The 19,282-nt window shown below is 34.6% G+C and overlaps 1 protein-coding gene and 1 long non-coding RNA gene across 2 annotated transcripts in view; one reads left to right on the top strand and one right to left on the bottom strand.

Moving 5' to 3' along the window:
• Positions 1-375: 375 nt before the first annotated feature.
• The window catches only part of LOC127868334 (uncharacterized), a 102,109-nt gene continuing 83,202 nt past the window's right edge, over positions 376-19,282 (bottom strand). Inside the window, exons 15-28 of the mRNA XM_052409997.1 lie at positions 17,213-17,317; positions 16,141-16,315; positions 14,235-14,359; positions 13,354-13,536; positions 12,981-13,076; positions 12,437-12,623; positions 11,579-11,692; positions 11,068-11,186; positions 10,418-10,504; positions 8,493-8,564; positions 7,686-7,785; positions 6,988-7,125; positions 3,755-3,825; positions 376-2,138 (exon numbers count right to left, since the gene is read on the bottom strand). Coding sequence (XP_052265957.1) covers positions 2,028-2,138; positions 3,755-3,825; positions 6,988-7,125; positions 7,686-7,785; positions 8,493-8,564; positions 10,418-10,504; positions 11,068-11,186; positions 11,579-11,692; positions 12,437-12,623; positions 12,981-13,076; positions 13,354-13,536; positions 14,235-14,359; positions 16,141-16,315; positions 17,213-17,317 — 1,683 coding nt within the window. The 3' untranslated portion in view covers positions 376-2,027. The remainder of the gene's footprint in view (positions 2,139-3,754; positions 3,826-6,987; positions 7,126-7,685; positions 7,786-8,492; positions 8,565-10,417; positions 10,505-11,067; positions 11,187-11,578; positions 11,693-12,436; positions 12,624-12,980; positions 13,077-13,353; positions 13,537-14,234; positions 14,360-16,140; positions 16,316-17,212; positions 17,318-19,282) is intronic.
• Positions 13,429-19,282, top strand: part of LOC127868338 (uncharacterized) — a 153,429-nt gene continuing 147,575 nt past the window's right edge. The window contains exon 1 of the long non-coding RNA XR_008044084.1: positions 13,429-13,438. This is a non-coding gene — a long non-coding RNA (uncharacterized LOC127868338). The remainder of the gene's footprint in view (positions 13,439-19,282) is intronic.

Genomic DNA, 19,282 nt, shown 5'->3' with positions numbered 1-19,282 from the left:
GAATAATTTTATTGTGTACTTTTACTAGATGCCCGTGGCACGAAGGCGAGTCAGCTAAAAAATGACAATCAGAAATTAATTGTTTGAGTAATGAATGCGACATTGACTCAAATAGATGCATATTTGAAACATGTCTTTTAACCCATTTATGCCAAGCGTCTAGAAAAAAGGCCTTGGCTAACAGCGTGGACACAGATGAGACGCGGCGTGATGCGGCGTCTCATCAGGGTCTGCGCTGTTTGCTTAAAGCAATTTCCGTAAGAAATATTCTAAATATAGAAATAAATATACTAGACATTCCTAATTTGGAAATGAATTGATCCAATTACGAAGGATGGGAGAGTCCACAAACAACAATAAATAATGTTCGAGCAATTAAAACACATGTTTTTAATGTAAATCTATAAATAAATATGTATTCTTTGACATAAAAACATAAACATTAATGTCGACAATAGTTTGACAAATTACTAGCTAAACTTAGTTTCTCATAATATCGTCCGTTTTGATGGCTGCTAAGTTCACTAATAAACGCATGTGCTTGTTCTAATCAAAGTGTTCTTAAAAAAGTTTTACCTTTTGTTAACAAACGAACGGTTTATACAACATTTGATAAACGTACTAATAAACCATCAACAAACTTACACAATTATATGTTACGCTATTTAAAATGTTATAGCATCATCCTGGAGTAAACATTACCTACTTTCCAATGAAAACGGAAATTAATGAACATGATCGTCATATTAAACATTAAAAAAAATAATCAAAATTTCTATAAAAAAAGAAAAACATTTGTTGTCCTGAACTTCTTTAAGGTTCATTCAAGTGGACTCGTTAAAGTCAGGATACAATGTAGAGGGTCGATACCATGAGAATAAGTGCTATATGATAAAAACGTATGTGAAAAATAAAACATTTATACATATATACACGTATAAAATCACTATTCAAGATATATCAAAACTTGAATTTAAAATGCAAAACTTGAATTAAAAATGCAAAACACGAATTTAAAATGTAAATGTCTGCTTAAATAATAAGATTAAAAAACAAACTACAGTGAAAAGAACATTTTCAAGAGACTTGTTTATAGATTTTGGTATTTTTAAATATGTTGCAAATGCCTTAAATTACTTAATTCTTAACACGGAACAGTAGATACGCATTATAAATACAAGAATGTAAGCAAAAAAACACACTTTCCTAGTGGAGATCGAACCAGTTTTCTTTGGATTACAAGGAAATTGCATAAACCACTCGTCATTTGGCCTATTTTGTTTTCATCTAAGACATTTTTAATATTCAAACAATATTTGAAACAATTAAAAAATAATTCCAAATCATTCAATGAAACACTGTATAATTTTACCAATGTCAAATGATGACAATTCAGAAACGAAGCTGCATTTTCAGTATAAGTCTCCGTCTCCGTAATTTGTGGTATTTCGCTACCTGATTCCCAATTTTACTAAGTGATTTTTTGTATTTTTAGAATCTTTAAAAAAATAGGTAAACATATGTTAACAAGTCTGTTTTACAAACGGATTTTGAAATAAAATATATATCTGATCATTCTTCCTTATAAACGCTAGTGCATCGAATGGACTTTCATTTACAAACCTATAACTTATATCTAAATAATAAAAATACAAATTATACGTAAAGTGGGAAGTATACTACAATATAACAAAACACATTATAATGATAGTATCATTAGCAAACGAAAAGGGGAGACATTGAACTAGTAAAATGATACGCTGGTATTATAAGAAATCAACATAACAATTACATATGCATTTAAAATTGTGTATTTGTATTTATAACCGAGTATTAAAAGCAGTTCATAGACACTAGTTCCAATATGATGAGAATCTTTTTCCATTCTAGTATGTTATGCGTTTCCAGCATGTACACGTTACATACAAATTGTCTTGAATGTAATTTTTGGCAAATAATAATAATGAGGTGAGTGTTTCGTTTACAGACACAACTTTAAACTCAACACATTTCAAGTGTCGCATATCTCACATGTTGTCATTGTCTCCCAAGGCAACACTAATTATGACTGCCAGAGAAAGGCCCAACAACACAATGCCTTGTAGAGCTAGCACCCAGATCTTAAAAGACTTGACACCCTGAAAAAGAATGACAGACATGCAGATATGTACATAATAATCATATTAAACTGTGTACCAGAAGACCATCTTATTAAACATTGTGCGACAAATTGTAGTTAGGATGCACTTATTACAGAGCTATAGCAGCTATACCATCAACTTGTATGATAAGTTTCATTCGGTAACTGTGTTAGTTTTCTCCCAATCTTTCACATGTTTAGTTAATATTGATCATATATGTGTTTTGTTCTAAAAAGCTGGGCTTAATGCATGTGCGCAAAGCTTCGTCCAAGATTAGCATGAGCAGTCCGCACAGGCTAATCAGGGATGACACTTTCCGCTTTCATGGTATTTTTCGTGTTAAGGAAGTCCCTTCTTACTGAAAATCTTGTTTAGGCGGAAAGTGTCGTCCCTAATCTGCACATGCATTATGCCTAGTTTTCTCAGAACGCGACTCATATGTTAATGTGTTCATTTGTTCTGAGATATTATATCAGATATGTGACAAAAACATGGCCTAGGACTGCAAGCAAGACTTTCAAAAACCTGTTCTTATTAATGAATACATTTGCTTAAACTGTAAATATCAAATATTTGTTAACATAAACATCGTCGACATCAATATTAATTTTAAACCGCAATGATGTATTGTTAATTTGGTCTAGCTTTCAGGTGAATAGTTAACTTGCTACCACTTGATTATAAATCAAATTTATATTGATATCAAATACACAGTGTGAATAAGTATTACACACAATTGACACAGCACATTTAGACAGATTAATTATGTAATATAATATTGTATTTTGTTAAGAATGTAATTTAATATAACTAAATATGATAAATTAAATTATAAAACTTGAAAAAATGTGACTTAGTGAATCAAAGATATTGGCATACAAATATGTTACATATTCAATTTTATGTAAAACTAAAACAATAATACTGTTATTCTTTGTTTTATTTATTATGTTTCGCCGTTTTCAACAGTATTTTAGCTATATCACGGCTTTCAGAAAACCAACTAATACGCTCCTGGCTTAGCTGATTTGTCAGTGTTACAATGAAATACGTGCGTCACTTACTTACAACTTTCCAACTTAATTAAGAGGAAGAGGCGTAATGATATAAGAAAACTTTTTATATGGACCGTGCACTGTGAAAAAGGGGCTTAATGCATGTGCGTAAAGTGCCTTCCCATATTAGCCTGTGTCGTCCACACAGGCTAATCAGGGTCGACACTTTCTGTTTTATGGTATTTTTCGATTAAAGATAGTCTCTTCTTAGCAAAAATCTAGTTTATGCGTAAAGTGTCGTCCCTGATTAGCCTTTCTGTTTTATGGTATTTTTTCGATTAAAGATAGTCTCTTCTTAGCAAAAATCTAGTTTATGCGGAAAGTGTCGTCCCTGATTAAACAGGCTAATCTGGGACGATACTTTACGCACATTCACTAAACCCCTTTTTCACATAGCAAGGGCCATATTAATGATCAATCCGCACACGAGTTTTCAAGCTGGGGATGTGTCCTTACCTTTGTAGTTAAGCGATCTGACAATTGCGCTAGCCGGTAAAGTCGGAAATAACAAGAGATTAATAAAAAAATAACAATATTCAGTCAGAACAAATAGCTAACCTGTGAGGATGATGATGTAGAATCGGGACCATCAGTGACGTTTTTTAACTCATACGCGCTTGCTTTCTTTGCTGAAAACATATAAAGAAAACAATGTTGTAACAAATTCGAAAAACAATGCAAACAACGAGAGGTTTGGATTATACGTCATACATGCCACGTCTGTCTTGTGTACTTATTGTAAGGCGCTTGTTTGACGTGTAAGGCGCTTGCGTTTACGGGAAAAATGGATTCGACGTGTTTGGGTGACACATTCGTTTTAATCTGTTCAACAGTTCTTTACAATTATACATGATTTGGTATACACGGAAATTCATTTTGATTTAAGTTAATATTTCTTATAATATAAACGTTAATAGAAAACATTGATACAAATTAGCTTTCGAACGTACAGACGCAAAATTTATTTTGTTATCTTCACTGTTTGTCGAGGTATACAGCACTAACACATATTGCAAAATATGACACTTGTGATTGTTTATTTAAATAAAGTTAAGAATAATGTCATGTTACCATTATTATTTACGTTGAAAAGCAACATATATTCACGACTTTTGAAAAATACAACACCCCCATTGACAACTTCCATAATCCGTTAATAAAAAACGAATACAACGAATACAACGAATACAACGAATATTTCTTCATGCTATGAAGGAACGCCGCGATCATAAGTGTGATGTTATAATAATATAATAATAATAATAATAATAATAATAATAATAATCTCTTTATTTACCGAAGGTAACTCATTAAGACAACACATTGATACAAAGTCATGCAGACAGTTTAACAATGGCAATCTTATTTTCAATGAGGCCTTCAAACAACTATGGTATGTATAATGCATTTCTACAGTATAATGCAAACATGTAGACTTTGACGGACATAAGAGTACTGTAACAGTGTAATAGAAGTGTCATAAAAAGCAAGTATAATATATGACTTCTCTTATACTATTAATTTCTCTTCCGATAATGAAATGGTCTCAAGGAATAAATATTTATAAACAGAAAGTATTTAAGAATATAAATGTATTGTTGATTACATTTTCCCATATGCACACACTCTAACGCACGCACGCACACACACACGCGCGCACGCACACACCTATACACACACACACACACTTATACAATTACCATATCTTAATTAACACGACCAATATCAATAACAAAAAGTTAACAAAACAGCCGCGTACATTATTGTACAAAGTCAGAGTTTAAAAACGTGGAATACATAATTCTTGAAATAGTTAACGATTGATAGAAGCGGCTGATGTACACAAATATTATAATTACAGAAAACCATATTCATGACCAGTGTTGTTCACAATAGGATATGAAATTACCCAACTGTTATGAAGAATAGCCTGCACTTCCTTGCTATATAAATAGTTTGAAAAAGCAATATGTATATTTGATTGCAGATTTTAAATCTGCAATAATCATTACGACACTTATGGAGGAGTATTTGACTTTTGAATAAGAGGAAAACAGAAAAATGTTACAACGCGTGAGACTCATTTTGCGCCTCAAAGAGGAAATATTTCTTAAGCCTATGTTTGAAAGTGGTAAGAGTGAGAGATTTGCGAATACTAACCGGTATGTGGTTCCATATTTCCATACCACAGTAACTAAACGACTTTTTTAAAAGGTTTGAGTTAGGTGTTTTATGCGTCAAATCATTGTTTGATATCGATCTTAAATTGTAATTATTGTTTTTCACCAGTTTTATCAAGTCGTCAATATATGTGGGCGTTAAATTATGAAGAGATTTGTAAATAATTATACCTGTGAAATATTTACATCTGTTTTCAAACGAAAGCCATTGTATTTTTTGTGATAAATCATAATAATTTATATTTAAGTCATTACGTAATATTACTCTTAAAAACCTTCTTTGCAGTTTTGATATTCTGTTTATGTCTCTAGTATTTGCATTTTGCCATGTGACACATCCATAATCAATAATTGGTGTTACATACGCATTATAGAACATAATTTTCATCTCAGGTGTTAGAAAATATTGTATTCGCCTGAATAGTGATAATTTCGATACAAGTTTTGAACAAGTTATATTTCATTTCAATTTCGTATTCCAGCTGTTTTTGACGCAGTTTGTCAAATAAAAGTTGTTATATACACATACATCAATAACTAAAATAATCATTGGCGAAAACTTATACTGGAATGCGTTAAAGTAATGAATTTAAAAAAATATATTTGGTGCGTTATTTCTATTTTCAATATTAGAATTGTCTGTACATTCAATTGACTCAAAAACATCATACATTTAAAAAAAACTTGACCACTAAATAGCGATCTTTCTTATTTCATTTTTGTATTAAATGAGACATAGAAATAATGCAATCTATACAAATGCACACATTGTGGTTTTTGGAAGCACGTGACCCGGGCTCTAAATCAAAACGTTTTGCTACAGATTCGTGAAATAAGAGAACAACGTACATAAGCAAGTAAAATGACACAAATGAGGTAAAATCATGCTAAATATACATTTTTATTAGAATTTGATAAAGTTGTAATGCGTTTTAGTGCTTGCCAAAACGAAAAACAAAATAATTGTGGATGTTTCTGTTATTTTGCGATTCACAATGAATTAATCACCGAATCTTCTCTGAAGTTTAACTGAATTTGCAAACTATTTAAAAGCTATAAAAGCTGGAGTTAGACGGATCACTTTATTAAACAACAAATGGACAAATAACCACGTCGAAATATGTAGAGAGAGGGTAGCGAAAACATTTGATAATAGAATTGGTTATAAAAACTCGTGTAAATCCCCAGAAAGTCTTTCCCCTTCAATAGTGTCATATATATGTTACCATAATTTCTGTGTATCATCCTCTTATGATGATGTGTAATTGAGTCGCGTTCTGAGAAAACTGGACTTAATGCGTGTACATAAAATGTCGTCCCAGATTAGCCTGTGAAGTCCGCGCAGGCTAATCAAGGACGACACTTTCCGCCTAAACATGATTTTCGGTAAGGAGGGATTTCCTGAAAACTAAAAATACCATAAAAGCGGACTGCACAGGCTAATCTTGGACGAGACTTTACGCATATGCGTTATGCCCAGTTTTCTCAGAACTCGACTCATATTGTCCCGTTTCGTATAATTATAGACTTTTGTTCAATATAATGTTTTCGAAGTTTCATTTACTCTTTATCTGTAGAAAAATTAACAACTTTTGAAAAGCTTAAACCTACCAGTTTTATTGTAGCATCCGTAAATGTGACAGACCAGATCTACCACACACAGCCAGCCTACGTACACCCAGAGTATGATCCTCACATAGCCTGGTGTCCTTGACGCAGCCAGAGCCGTACCGGAGAAAATATTTGTAACTGAATGAAAATATTGCAACATAAAAAAAGGAATTAGAGAATTTTCCAAAAAAAATAGGACATATCGGCCTTAGTTGGCATATAAATGTTAGAAACAGTAATAATCTTGTTTTTGCAATTGTTTGCTGTGAATCCACACTTGAGACAAACCTCTGCAGAGTCTGCGTGATGAAAGTGTCAACACAACTTATCCGATGCAGGGAGTCAAAAGTTAGACGCACAATGCCATTGTCTCCACATCCTTATCCTTATTTCAAAAAATGATGCCCCCACAAAATATCATTTATATATACTTGAACACTAAAAAAATAAAATAAATGTGATTATGTATTGAAGTAAATTTATCAACAGTGGAAAAAAGACAATCCCGTGATTCTGGCGACATTCGTTACATTGCATACCATCTTTACCATAACCTATACATTATAGCTATTTAGCGGCAAAAATAAAATTGGTCGTGAATATAATTCATTATCTAACCGTCATTTACACATTACGGGTAGTACACCAGGATTAAATAGAACACACAAACTAAATAAAACCTATTATATCAAGCTTACTTGAGCAAGCATGAGCAGCGACTCCCACCAGCGTGTGGGCCACATTGAAGATAGGCCTCTTGGGGGTCCCAGGGTGAGGTCTGAACAGGGCCATGATAGGCTGACAATCAAAGCAAAGTGCTAAGAATACATACAAGTTCCAGCTTAAATCTATTCTTACATGTAAACGACAAAACATTTGTAAAGACATAGTATTAAACCCATTTATGCCTAGCGTCTAGTAAAAAAGGCCTTGGCAAACAGCGTAGACAGGTCTCGTCAGGGTCTGCGCTGTTTGCTTAAAGGAATTTCTGTAAGAAATATTCTAAATTTAAAAATATAATATACTAGACTTCCCTAATTTGGAAATAAATTGATCCAATTTAGAAGGATGTGAGAGTCCATTAGGCATAAATGGGTTAATGTTCTTTTAAACATTTGCACCGTTCAATCAGCATTAATACAATTACATAAGTAAGTAAAGCTTCAGCAGTTAATGGCAAGACAACAGGAACACACTATGTATCTCTATATGAGCCTTGTTCTGAGAAAACTGGGCTAAATGCATGCGCGTAAAGTGTCGTCCCAGATTAGCCCGTGCAGTCTGCACAGGCTAATCAGGGACGACACGTTCCGCCTAAACTTTATTTTCGGTAAGGAGGGACTTCCTTGAAACTAAAAATACCATAAAAGCGTAAAGTGTCATCCCTGATAAGCCTGTGCGGACTGCACAGGCTAATCTGGGACGACACTTTACGCACACGTATTATGTCAAGTTTTTTTTTCAGAACGCGACTCATATGCATCTTTATGCCAAAGAAAAATTACATTTATAAGGGTGAGAGCCATGACCACAATTCCTATAATCGGATGGGACTTCTCAAAATTGGAGCCAGTGATCTGAAAGATACACAAAGTTTATCTTTATACAATTAAATATTTGAAAATCTTACTGAACTATTTTTACAAAGATTTTTCAAAATATAAATAAAGGTAATGTGAATGGTATGGTTTGTCTCCTCACTTTAAAATTAAGTACAGACAAGGGACAAAATTGTCACAAAACCAGGTTTCCATTGTGAAGAAAAAATCTGATAAAGGGAGAAAACTCAAACTGAACTTTTGAAATGAACACACAAAATTAACCCCCTTTGTAAGTTTGTTTAAAAAAAAATCTATTTTAGTCGTGGCAACCTTGACATTGGAGATATTGACGTGATTCTTTCGTGCGACACACCGTCCCATGATGGTGAACAAATGTGCCAAATGATTTTAAAATCTCACAATGAATGACATAGTTATGGCCAGGACAAGCTCATTTATGGCCATTTTTGACCTTTGAACTCAAAGCGTGACCTTGACCTTGGAGATATCGACGTAATTATTTCGCGCGACACACCGTCCAATAATGGTGAACAAATGATTTTAAAATCTGACAATGAACGACCTAGTTATGGCCCGGACAAGCTTGTTCCGCCCGCCCGCCAGCCCGCCAGCCAGCCCGCCAGCCAGCCAGCCAGCCCGCCCGCATTCGCCAATCTAATAACCAGTCTTTTCCTTCGGAAAACCTGGTTAAAAAGTATCCCATAATGAACAAAAACTGCAACCATAGTTTTAGTTCAAATATAAAATAGAAAGTCGTTAAATTGATATCCTCCATAAAATCAACTTTGTTTATGGGTGCAAACCCTTATAGACAGTAAAATCATTAAGTGTAGAGTAATAATTTATAGCTAATAATTAAGAATATGTTTTTTATATAAATTGCAATTCTCTTCATTGAAATCTTCACACCCAAGCAGTTTCATGTTGAATTCTTGTAGCGTATCTTAGATATAGCCTTGAAAATTTACTCAATACAAAAACATCAAAGGGCTATAACTCTTAGTTAAGAAAGTGCAGGGTTATGGTTCTTGTGCATGGCACTTTTTCCAATAGATTTGTACACACAAATGAAGTTCCATGTTGAAATGTTGTATTTCAGATTATCTGTAGTATAGCCCTGGAGAGTTCCCTCATACAAAAAGTGGGCAATAACTCTTATTTAAGAAAGTGAATGATTATGGCTCTTAATCATGGTACTTTTTCTCATTAATATCAATAAACCCATTAAGTTTTCATGTTGAAATGTTGCATGGTATCTGATATATAGCCTTTAAAATTTCCATCATGCAAAAACGGGGGAGGGGGGGGGGGGGGGGGGGGGGGGGGGGGGGGGGGGGTTGGTGGGTACCTTTCATTAAACAAGCAAATGCGTGGAATTGATATCCCCCGCCAATATGCTTCTGGACTCAAACGTGATATATCTGACACTCAAAAAGCATTTTTTTTCAAGATACAAAAGGCCATAACTCCGTTATTAACAGATGGTGTACAATGCCATTTGGCGTGCATCATCCTAGTATCCACATATATACTTATACCAAGTTTAAATGAAATCCGTCAAAGTACTTCCAGGATATGGCTCCGGACGGACTGAAAGACGAACGAAAAGACGGACGGACGGACGGACAACAATATTCCTATATTCAATATTAAAAAGTGTATGGTTAGTTTTCTTGTGCATGGCACATCTCTCTAAGGATGTATATGCAATAGTTTTTCATGTTGATGCCTTATATAGTTTCTGAGATCATGTTTTGTGACAGACGGCACGATGGACGGACTTGCCTTTGGCGGTGGATAACTAGAATGTTACATGTACATTTTGAGCCCTTGCATTTACAAAAATTTTATTACTACATGGACTGTACCTGAGCATATCCCTTGACGTAAACGAATATGACGACAAACGATGCTGCAGTGAGCAAGAAGACGGTCACCATGCATGCCCTGTGAATCTTCAAACACACACAATTTAACCCATTTATGCTTAGTGAACTTTCCCATCCTTCTTAATTGGATCAATTTATTTCCAAAATTAGGGATGTCTAGTATATTTATTTCTATATTTAGAATATTTCGTACAGAAATTCCTTTAAGCAAACAGCGCAGACCCAGATGAGACGCCGCATTATGTGGCCTCTCATCTGAGTTTACGCTGTTTGTCAAGGCTTTTTTCTTAACGCTAGGCATAAATGGTGTTTTTGACACAAAAACACTGTGCTTAAATGATATCTAAAGATGCCCCCATAAACGAATAACATACATTAAAATATGAACCAGATGACTGCGAGGTAATTGCATAAATATTTTGCAATTTCTTAAAAATGTTTTTTTTTTCGCAAACCTTTCATTCAAACTTGTTTTTATTTATTAAGCATGTAAAGACAACTGAAAATGATGTAAAAGTTGTTATACAGTTTTCACTACTGTTAAGATTAAAAACAGTATCAAAAGGATAAAAAATAAAAACTTTGACACCTCTGAAAACTTCAACTCTTGTCATGAAATTTGAACTCACCACAAACCATCGTTTCTGACTGCACCATTCAAAGCCTTCAGGCCAGACATCTTTGTAGAATCGTGCAGAAAATATACCGAACGAGGCCAGCAACATCCAGGCTATCACCATTAAAATGCCTGCAAAGAACAATATTTCCAAAAATAGTTAACACACTAGCGTGCAATTGAGAAGTAAAATATTCAGAATAAACATAACAATAAAATCGCAAATTCTGAAGCATTTGAATAGAACAGTCCACACTCTCTTCGTCTAAGGTCGTAAATAAAACATTTATTTGGAAAATGATATTGAAGAAATGTATATATGTATATGTATTGAAGAAAATATTATACTTTTTCTATTATGTCATTTCAATGTAATTTTTATTTACATTTCATTTGAGCCTGTTTTCGTCACACCGTTTGTTAAGCTATTTTGTACAGGAATTGTTAGGCTTTGTATTAGGCAATCTATGAATATGTTCCTTAAATAAAATAATCATATTCAACAATAAGTTAAACAGACTTACCATGCACTTTAATGAGGGTAATTTTCGTACTAGTGCCCCCTATTTCCTGGATAGCTTGAAAGTCCGCGACCTGATCTGACACAAGCGGGGTCACACTGTGCTTCATGAGGAAACCTAAACACCACAGAGTATATGGTTTAACCACATGTAAGACTTTGAAGCTATATTTACGTTTGAAGCTAGTGTTTATGATAAAGAAAGCTTTCAATAAAATTATACTAAAATGTACAGGATACGCGTTGACTCTCACCTGAATATCATTACAATTTTAAAACTATCCAAAGCTATAAGATCTTAATCCGCTCATAGTCCCTAGATATGTAATGCATTTGCTCAAATTAACCCATTTATGCCTAGTGGACTCTCCCATCCTTCTAAATTGGATCAATTTATTTTCAGAATAAGGGATGTCTAGTATATTTATTTTTATATTTAGAATATTTCTTACAGAAATTCATTAAGCAAACAGCGCAGATCCTGATGAGACGCCGCATCATGCGGCGTCTCATCTGGGTCTACGCTGTTTGCCAAGTCCTTTTTTTCTGGACGCTAGGCATAAATGGGTTAAATACAAAGACTATGCTTCCATGTGATTCATAACTAGTTATTCTCCTTTGACAATTAATAATCTAAAATACGTGTTAGACCGGTCAACAATTCAACAATGACTTTTTGATATAAAGAGGCATTAATTGCTATAAACATTAGAAAAGTTATACTCATTTCGGTATTTATACATATGCATACTTTTAATGCATTATATTGACGGATAACACCATGGTTTACTGTGGTATTGCATACTTTTAATGCATTATATTGACGGATAACACCATGGTTTACTGTTGTATTGCAACTGACCTGATGAGGCCGATCCATAAGCATAGAACAATGTAAAGTCTTCATTTAGGTTAAAGAATGTGGTGGGCCCCTCCGCGGCCCGCTTCTTACGCCCGGTGTTGGATGGGGCGACCTTTTTCCTCTTGAAAGTGCAGGAAATGACTCCGTCTTTCGAGGATGTGGTCACATCAGTTAAACCAAATTGTGGCTGTATGATAAATGGTGTAAACAATAAGACACAGGTTTTAGGTGTATGATATTTTAACCATACAACAACACCATATTAGTAATTGTTGACGTCAATGCAAAACAGCTCTATAGTTGGAACGTTTTAGATATTAAAATTCGTTTTAAATTATTTATGAGTTAATGCTTTTAAAATCAAACGCTAACTAATGTATGCCAGAAGAAGTTATCGAATTTCATCGTACACATAATTTCATTGTACGCATGCCTATAAAACCGTTTGATTTTCGAGGAACAGTATTCAACACGCAAAAATATATTTATTATTTTTATTTAAAACTATCTGACTTTATTAATAAATAAAGCTGTAAGCGAATACCTGCTCCAGACGGCTGTTACTGCGCCCATCATTGTAGGACAAGGACACAATGACTTGGTCACCATTGGCGACACATTCAAATACACTGTCGTCACCCTGAAAGTAACCACAAGTGAAAGGGTAGAGATCATTTGAATACAACGAATCACAATTAACATGGTACGTTTTGGATACATTCAGCTGCCATACTTACCTGCATTTTTTAACAGTAAAGCCATGAAAGTATACATTTCCGATTTATATATGCAGGTACTGTCACAATTTAAATTCATTCTCCTGGGTTGTCTTGAATATAAGGCACATAAACTTAAAACACCATCCTTCATTTGACTATGGTATAAATTTGGCGATTAAAAGCAAAACAACAACCAACCATTTTGTTATCCTTGGACAGCCCTATTGCGCAATATGCATTCTGAGGTCTTTTGCAGGTAAGGGAGAATAATATGTCATCCCCAGTTTCCTTCCAGGTCAGCATGAAGTCACAGTTGCCTCCCTTGCAACCATCATGAAAGCAGCTGTAAACTTTACCACAGTCTGAAGGACGAGAAATTTCCTGAAATACAGGCCATGTTTACTGATTCACAACACGCACAATGATTAAATAAATAACTTAATGATTGTAAAAAATTGTGAAGTAAAAATTAGTAAGGAATAATATGTTTGTTGCTTTCAGTTTTTCCACCAAAATATCTTTTTTATTTAAACAATCTTCTGCTACGAAATTACTTATAAAAATAGCTGCGTTTGGATCACTATTGGTGTATTTTTGTATGTTCTATAATTAAATACTGGTTAATTAATAAATGTGAATCGTTCAAATTGTCATCATTTGCTTATGTTTCCGCATTATCCGAAATTCTCTTCACACATTTTGCCTTAACATATCGTCTGTTTCAAATGAGTCGTGTTCTGAGAAAACTGGGCATAATGCATGTACGTAAAATGTCGTTTAAATGAAGTCTCTTCTTAGCAAAAATCCAATTTAGGCAGAAAGTGTCGTCCCTGATTAGCCTGTGCGGACTGCACATGCTAATCTGCGACGACACTTTGAGCACATGCATTTTGCCCAGTTTTCTCAGAACGAGACACAAATAAAGATTGACCAGAAGACGAACGCATGTGTTGATTGGTCAATATTTATTGTCAACGCTGTGGCATAATGTACGACTGCAATATTAACCAATATTTGTTTAAATCGATACTTCATTCAGAAGTATACACTTGCAAAATATATGTATCTTCATCCCATACCCCTGTTTGTGTGTCCGGTGGAGACGGTGTTTTAGTTGTCCAATCATAAAGCTTGGCTCCGCCCAGGAAGTCAATCTTCTCAGCGGAGTAAATGTCAGGTGTCTCAGAATGCATCTCAATGGTTCCTGAATTATGAATGTGTACCGCTATATATGTTTCACTTTCGCATGAATGTTTTCATTAACTTGCAAGATTTTGTAGTTGCTTATTTGAAGCCTTCTGAATATTTTGTCTGGCATTTGTTTCGGATTTTATCATTCATCTCATTATTGTCAATACTTTCTTTTGCTGCGACATTGATATAAGTTCTTTAAGTAATTATAAAATGTAAATGTAAATATTGTTTAAAGTAAAATAGTCCAACAATACTTTGCTACGTGGTTCTATTAGGTTTGTAGAAAGTTTTTTTTAAGCTTTGAGTTTCATTAAGTGTAATAATAAATTACAATAATTTATTAATTATTGTACTCAGTTTCGTATCCAATAGTGATAAATACAAAATACTGTAACACAGAACAAGTTTCACCCGTTCACCCTTTCCTGATATATTTCGCCTAAATATGCTTTCTCAATTTCTTTATTTTACAAATTGGCTACATTACATCAGAGAAACAATATATTAATAATACATTTGTATTAAGAAGCTTAAAGAGATTCCAAATACAGTACCACAGGGAGTGCTACTAGGGTGTTTTGATGTTGCGAAACTCTACCCGTCCATTCCAAAACACAAAAATAGAAGCTTGTACATATATAGTAAATACAAGAAAATGCAATACAATCCCAACTGTTATTGACAACGATAGTATAGTATTCAATGGTACAGAATATAAACAAATAAAAGATGTTGCCATAGGATAAAAAGTAGATAGGTGTTATGCAAGTACATTCCAATCTGCCTGAGCGACCGCCTGTGAATAGCGACCACCTGTCAATAGCGACAACATCGATTCCCCCCCCCCCCCCCCGAACGATTTCACTATATATTGTACCTGCGAATAACGCCCGCCTGCCAACAACGACCAGCGACTGCCATTTTACATAAATAATGTTCGAAGATACCAACCCTTGCTGCATCAGTCAGAGAAGATAAAAGAGGTGTTCACTACAACCCCTCTTATCGCATATAGAAGGGATAGAAATATCTCTGATGTTCTCGTTCATGGGAAAACAAATCGTTTTGTGAGAAGTGGGGTTAACCAAGAAGCAAGATGTACAAGAAAATGTGTGGTTTGATTAATGTAAGGAAGATGTCTCCACAAGAATGGCGGAAAAGAAGAAGTTTACTTTTGGAAAAGGCAACGTTGGGAAACGTGGAACATTATTTACGGTAGTAACTGCCTAAAATTTCAAATGTGGGTGAAGCAAAGCGGTCATGAAAACGAAGACAGAAGGAAAACGAAACGAAAAAGAAGTTATTACTATTATTATTATTATTATTATTATTATTATTATTATTATTATTATTATTATTATAATCTATGTTTTATAATAAAAGTTCATGATTATTTACCTCATAATACAAATCATTTTATTTTCATTAGCATAATTATTGTAGAATTGTATTTGTATAAGCACGTGTTATTACGTCGGTGCCGTTTTAACGTCAGGAAGTCATTTCCTGTTTATTCGATTTTTTACGTCAATATACAGCTGTTTAGTTGAGCAACATATAAAGAAAATTTAGCCAATTGTAAAAAAAGCAACTCTTCAAAGCGTATTAAAGCGAAATATATCATGAAAGAGTGAAACGTGTTCTGTGTCAATAAGTTATTGATAATATGATCATTTAAAGATTATATAATAGTGATGGTATTTAAATTAGACTACAATATGTCCTCATTTTCGTCACAGATGGAGAAGCGGAAAAGTAAAACGACGTTGCTTCGCAGTTGTTCATACTAACCGTCATACGCAGTGCCATGAGCAATAAGAAGAAAATATGGGTAGCTAAGATCAAAGAAACGACTGTCCTCGTTTCGTAATGGTGAACCTGAGAGAACGTTGACCCTTCTCTCAAATGTACAAGTGAGTACACCGTTTTTGTATTGGCCAGCCAACATTGTAATGCCAAACGTAGCCTGCAAAAGCATTATTTACAGGAAAGCATATTTATAGTTTATAGTCATGGTGAAATAAGAGTAAAATTGGAAATACATTAACAGCAAGAACTATCGACGACATGTATTGACAGTATAAAACATATTAAACACGGACTCCTTACATTAACCCATTTATGGCTAGTGGATTCTCTAATCATTCAAAATTGGATCAATTTATTTCCAAAATTAGGGATGTCTGGTATATTTATTACTATATTAAGAATATTTCTTACAGAAATTCTTTTAAGCAAACAGCGCAGACCCTGATGAGACGTCGCATGATGCGGCGTCTCATCTGGGTCTACGCTGTTTGCCAATGCCTTTTTTCTAGACGCTAGACAAAAATGGGTTAAAAATACTAGACCTGGTAAGCAATTCCGTATAAGAAATCATAATCAAGTTCAATTTAAAACTGTTCAACGGAGCATAAACAGAATGAAAAAAGGATTGGAATCTTTAACCTGAACACAATACAGATGAAAGCACGATAACGTCCCCGCCCCCACCCCCCCCCCACCCCCCGACAAAAGACATGCAAGCAATGGAACTTGAAATACTCTTCTTGTTAAATTAATTTATCAACTATAGATGAACAATACAATAAAGACTATATGATGAAAGTAGGTCAGTATATATATCTGTTACACAAAGTGAAGCTTATGCTCACGATATGTTATCAATGCTCGGCCATACCAATCTTAGTGATGAAGGCATTTGCACTTTACAAGTTCATTCGGTACTTTGCATTCTTAATGTTAGAAGAGTTATTTGAAAGAGCCACCCAGTAACGTAGCTTATATTAACGTATGTGTTTGGTATGCTATATTTAAACACGTGGCATGAAAAAAAAGAAAGAAATGTTTCTATTGATTATACCACATCAAGATTCGTGTTGCTTTTGTATGGTCCGTCAGCGTTATACGAGGAGAGGGTGTTTGGTCTTCCATCGAGTGTCACACATTGTGCCACACTATCTCTACCCTGAAAAGCAGAAAGGGTTTATGCCATTATGTCATTGTCTTAACTCGTATATGATTGCTGTTAAGCAAGCATTTGACGTCAGCTTTGTTTTATGGCAGTGCTGGTCTAAAATAAGATGGATGACGCATATGAGCCGTGCTCTGTGAAGAAGGGGGTTTACTGCATGTTTGAAACGTGTCGTCCCAGATTACCAGGGACGACACTTTCCGCTTTCATGGTATTTTTCGTTTTAAGAAAGTGTCTTCTTGGTAAAACTTCAGTTTAAGCGGAAAATGTAGTCCCTGATTAGCGTGTGCGGACTGCACAGGCTAATATTGGACGACAATAAACGCACATGCAGTAAACCCCCTTTTCACAAAGCACGGCCCACTTTATGTTTATTCACTATGACCGCTTTTACGTAGACACATCCGAGTAGTCAGTTTACAGAAAGCTTTGCTTATCAGCTGTTGCATTACAGGTGCTTAGCCCTAATTGGATGACATTAACCCATTTATACCTAGTGAACTCCACCATCCTTCTAAATTGAATCAATGTATTTCTCAAATTAAGGATGTCTAGTATGTTTATTTCTATATTTATAATATTTCTTACAGAAATTCCTTTAAAGCAAACAGCGCAGACCCTGATGAGACGCCGCATCATGCGGCGTCTCATCTGGGTCTACGCTCTTTGCCAAGGCCTTTTTTCTCTAGGCATAAATGGGTTAAATGGATTCGCAAAAAGCATATGTCCATCATTTATTTAAAAGTGTAATAATGGACTGATGAAAATTGGAATTGAATATGCTTAATATCAGAGATATTATTGGGCCCATTATTACCATCTGCAGGTCCTCTGAAAATCCCAGAGCCATGTAGTAATTGGGTGACGACGTCTTTCTCTTCACTTCAAATTCCACCACGGTGTTGTTCTTGGAAGGCCTCCACTGGACGCTGTACTGGCAGTTTTGTGAGCAGTTTCGCGGCATTATGCAGCTCACATTGTTCCCGCAGCCGGCAGGCTGGTTGATCTGAAATCGGGATTTAACCCATTTATGCCTAGTGGACTCCCCCATCCTTCTGAATTGCATCAATTCATTTCCAAAATAAGGGATGTCTAGTATATTTATTTCTATATTTAGAATATGTCTTACAGAAATTATTTTAAGCAAACAGCGCAGACCCAGATGAGACGCCGCATCATGTTTGCCAAGGCCTTTTTTCATGACACTAGGCATACATGTGTTAAGTAGTTATTTCTTCGTGCGCATGATAACAAATTCAGATTAAAATATTGACAAATGAAATCAACTTGATCACTTAATGTTCATGTGATATTGCCTTATCTATATCCACGTGCTTAAAGTTTAATTCAAGACTAAATATGAGATTGAAAAGCTGTGTAGGGAATTGTATAAAAATATAGCTCAAATTGGCTCTTTAAGTTAATGATTAGTATTGCAATTCCATGTTATTCCTGAAATTTACAAATGGAAGCAAAGTAGAATATTCATTTGATTCCTAACATCGCATTGGATATGATTAACTTAAACTAGATCGAACAACACATTGTTGTTTACCATCAAGTGATTATGTTATGAGTTTGCATATCAAATAAGTCGAGCTTTACCTTATCTATTGGTCCACTAAGTGTTGTAGTAGGAATGGAAGTGGTTGGGGAAGTAGTAGAGGTAGCAGTTGCAGAGGCCTGGGTTGGAACTGGGTTCCCAGACCCAGAGGCTTGGTAGGTTAAATTCGCAGACTGCTGCTTCACCCAAAACGTAACCCGTTGCTGCACAACAGTGTACCTTAGGAAACCAGACATACAAGATTACCGTTGGTTTTTATTCACATTAATATTACATTAACAATTTGATTGATTAAATGTTTTATTAATAAAATATTTGAATATGCCTAAAATAAAATTATAAGGGTCCAATAAGTTTTTTTTGAGGCTCTTTTGTAAATACTTACACAAATATGC

Source organism: Dreissena polymorpha, chromosome 2 (assembly GCF_020536995.1).
Source record: "Dreissena polymorpha isolate Duluth1 chromosome 2, UMN_Dpol_1.0, whole genome shotgun sequence".
In the NCBI taxonomy this organism is placed as follows: domain Eukaryota; kingdom Metazoa; phylum Mollusca; class Bivalvia; order Myida; family Dreissenidae; genus Dreissena; species Dreissena polymorpha.
Note: the sequence above shows the minus strand (reverse complement) of the source record. Positions and strands in the feature narration are given on the sequence as shown.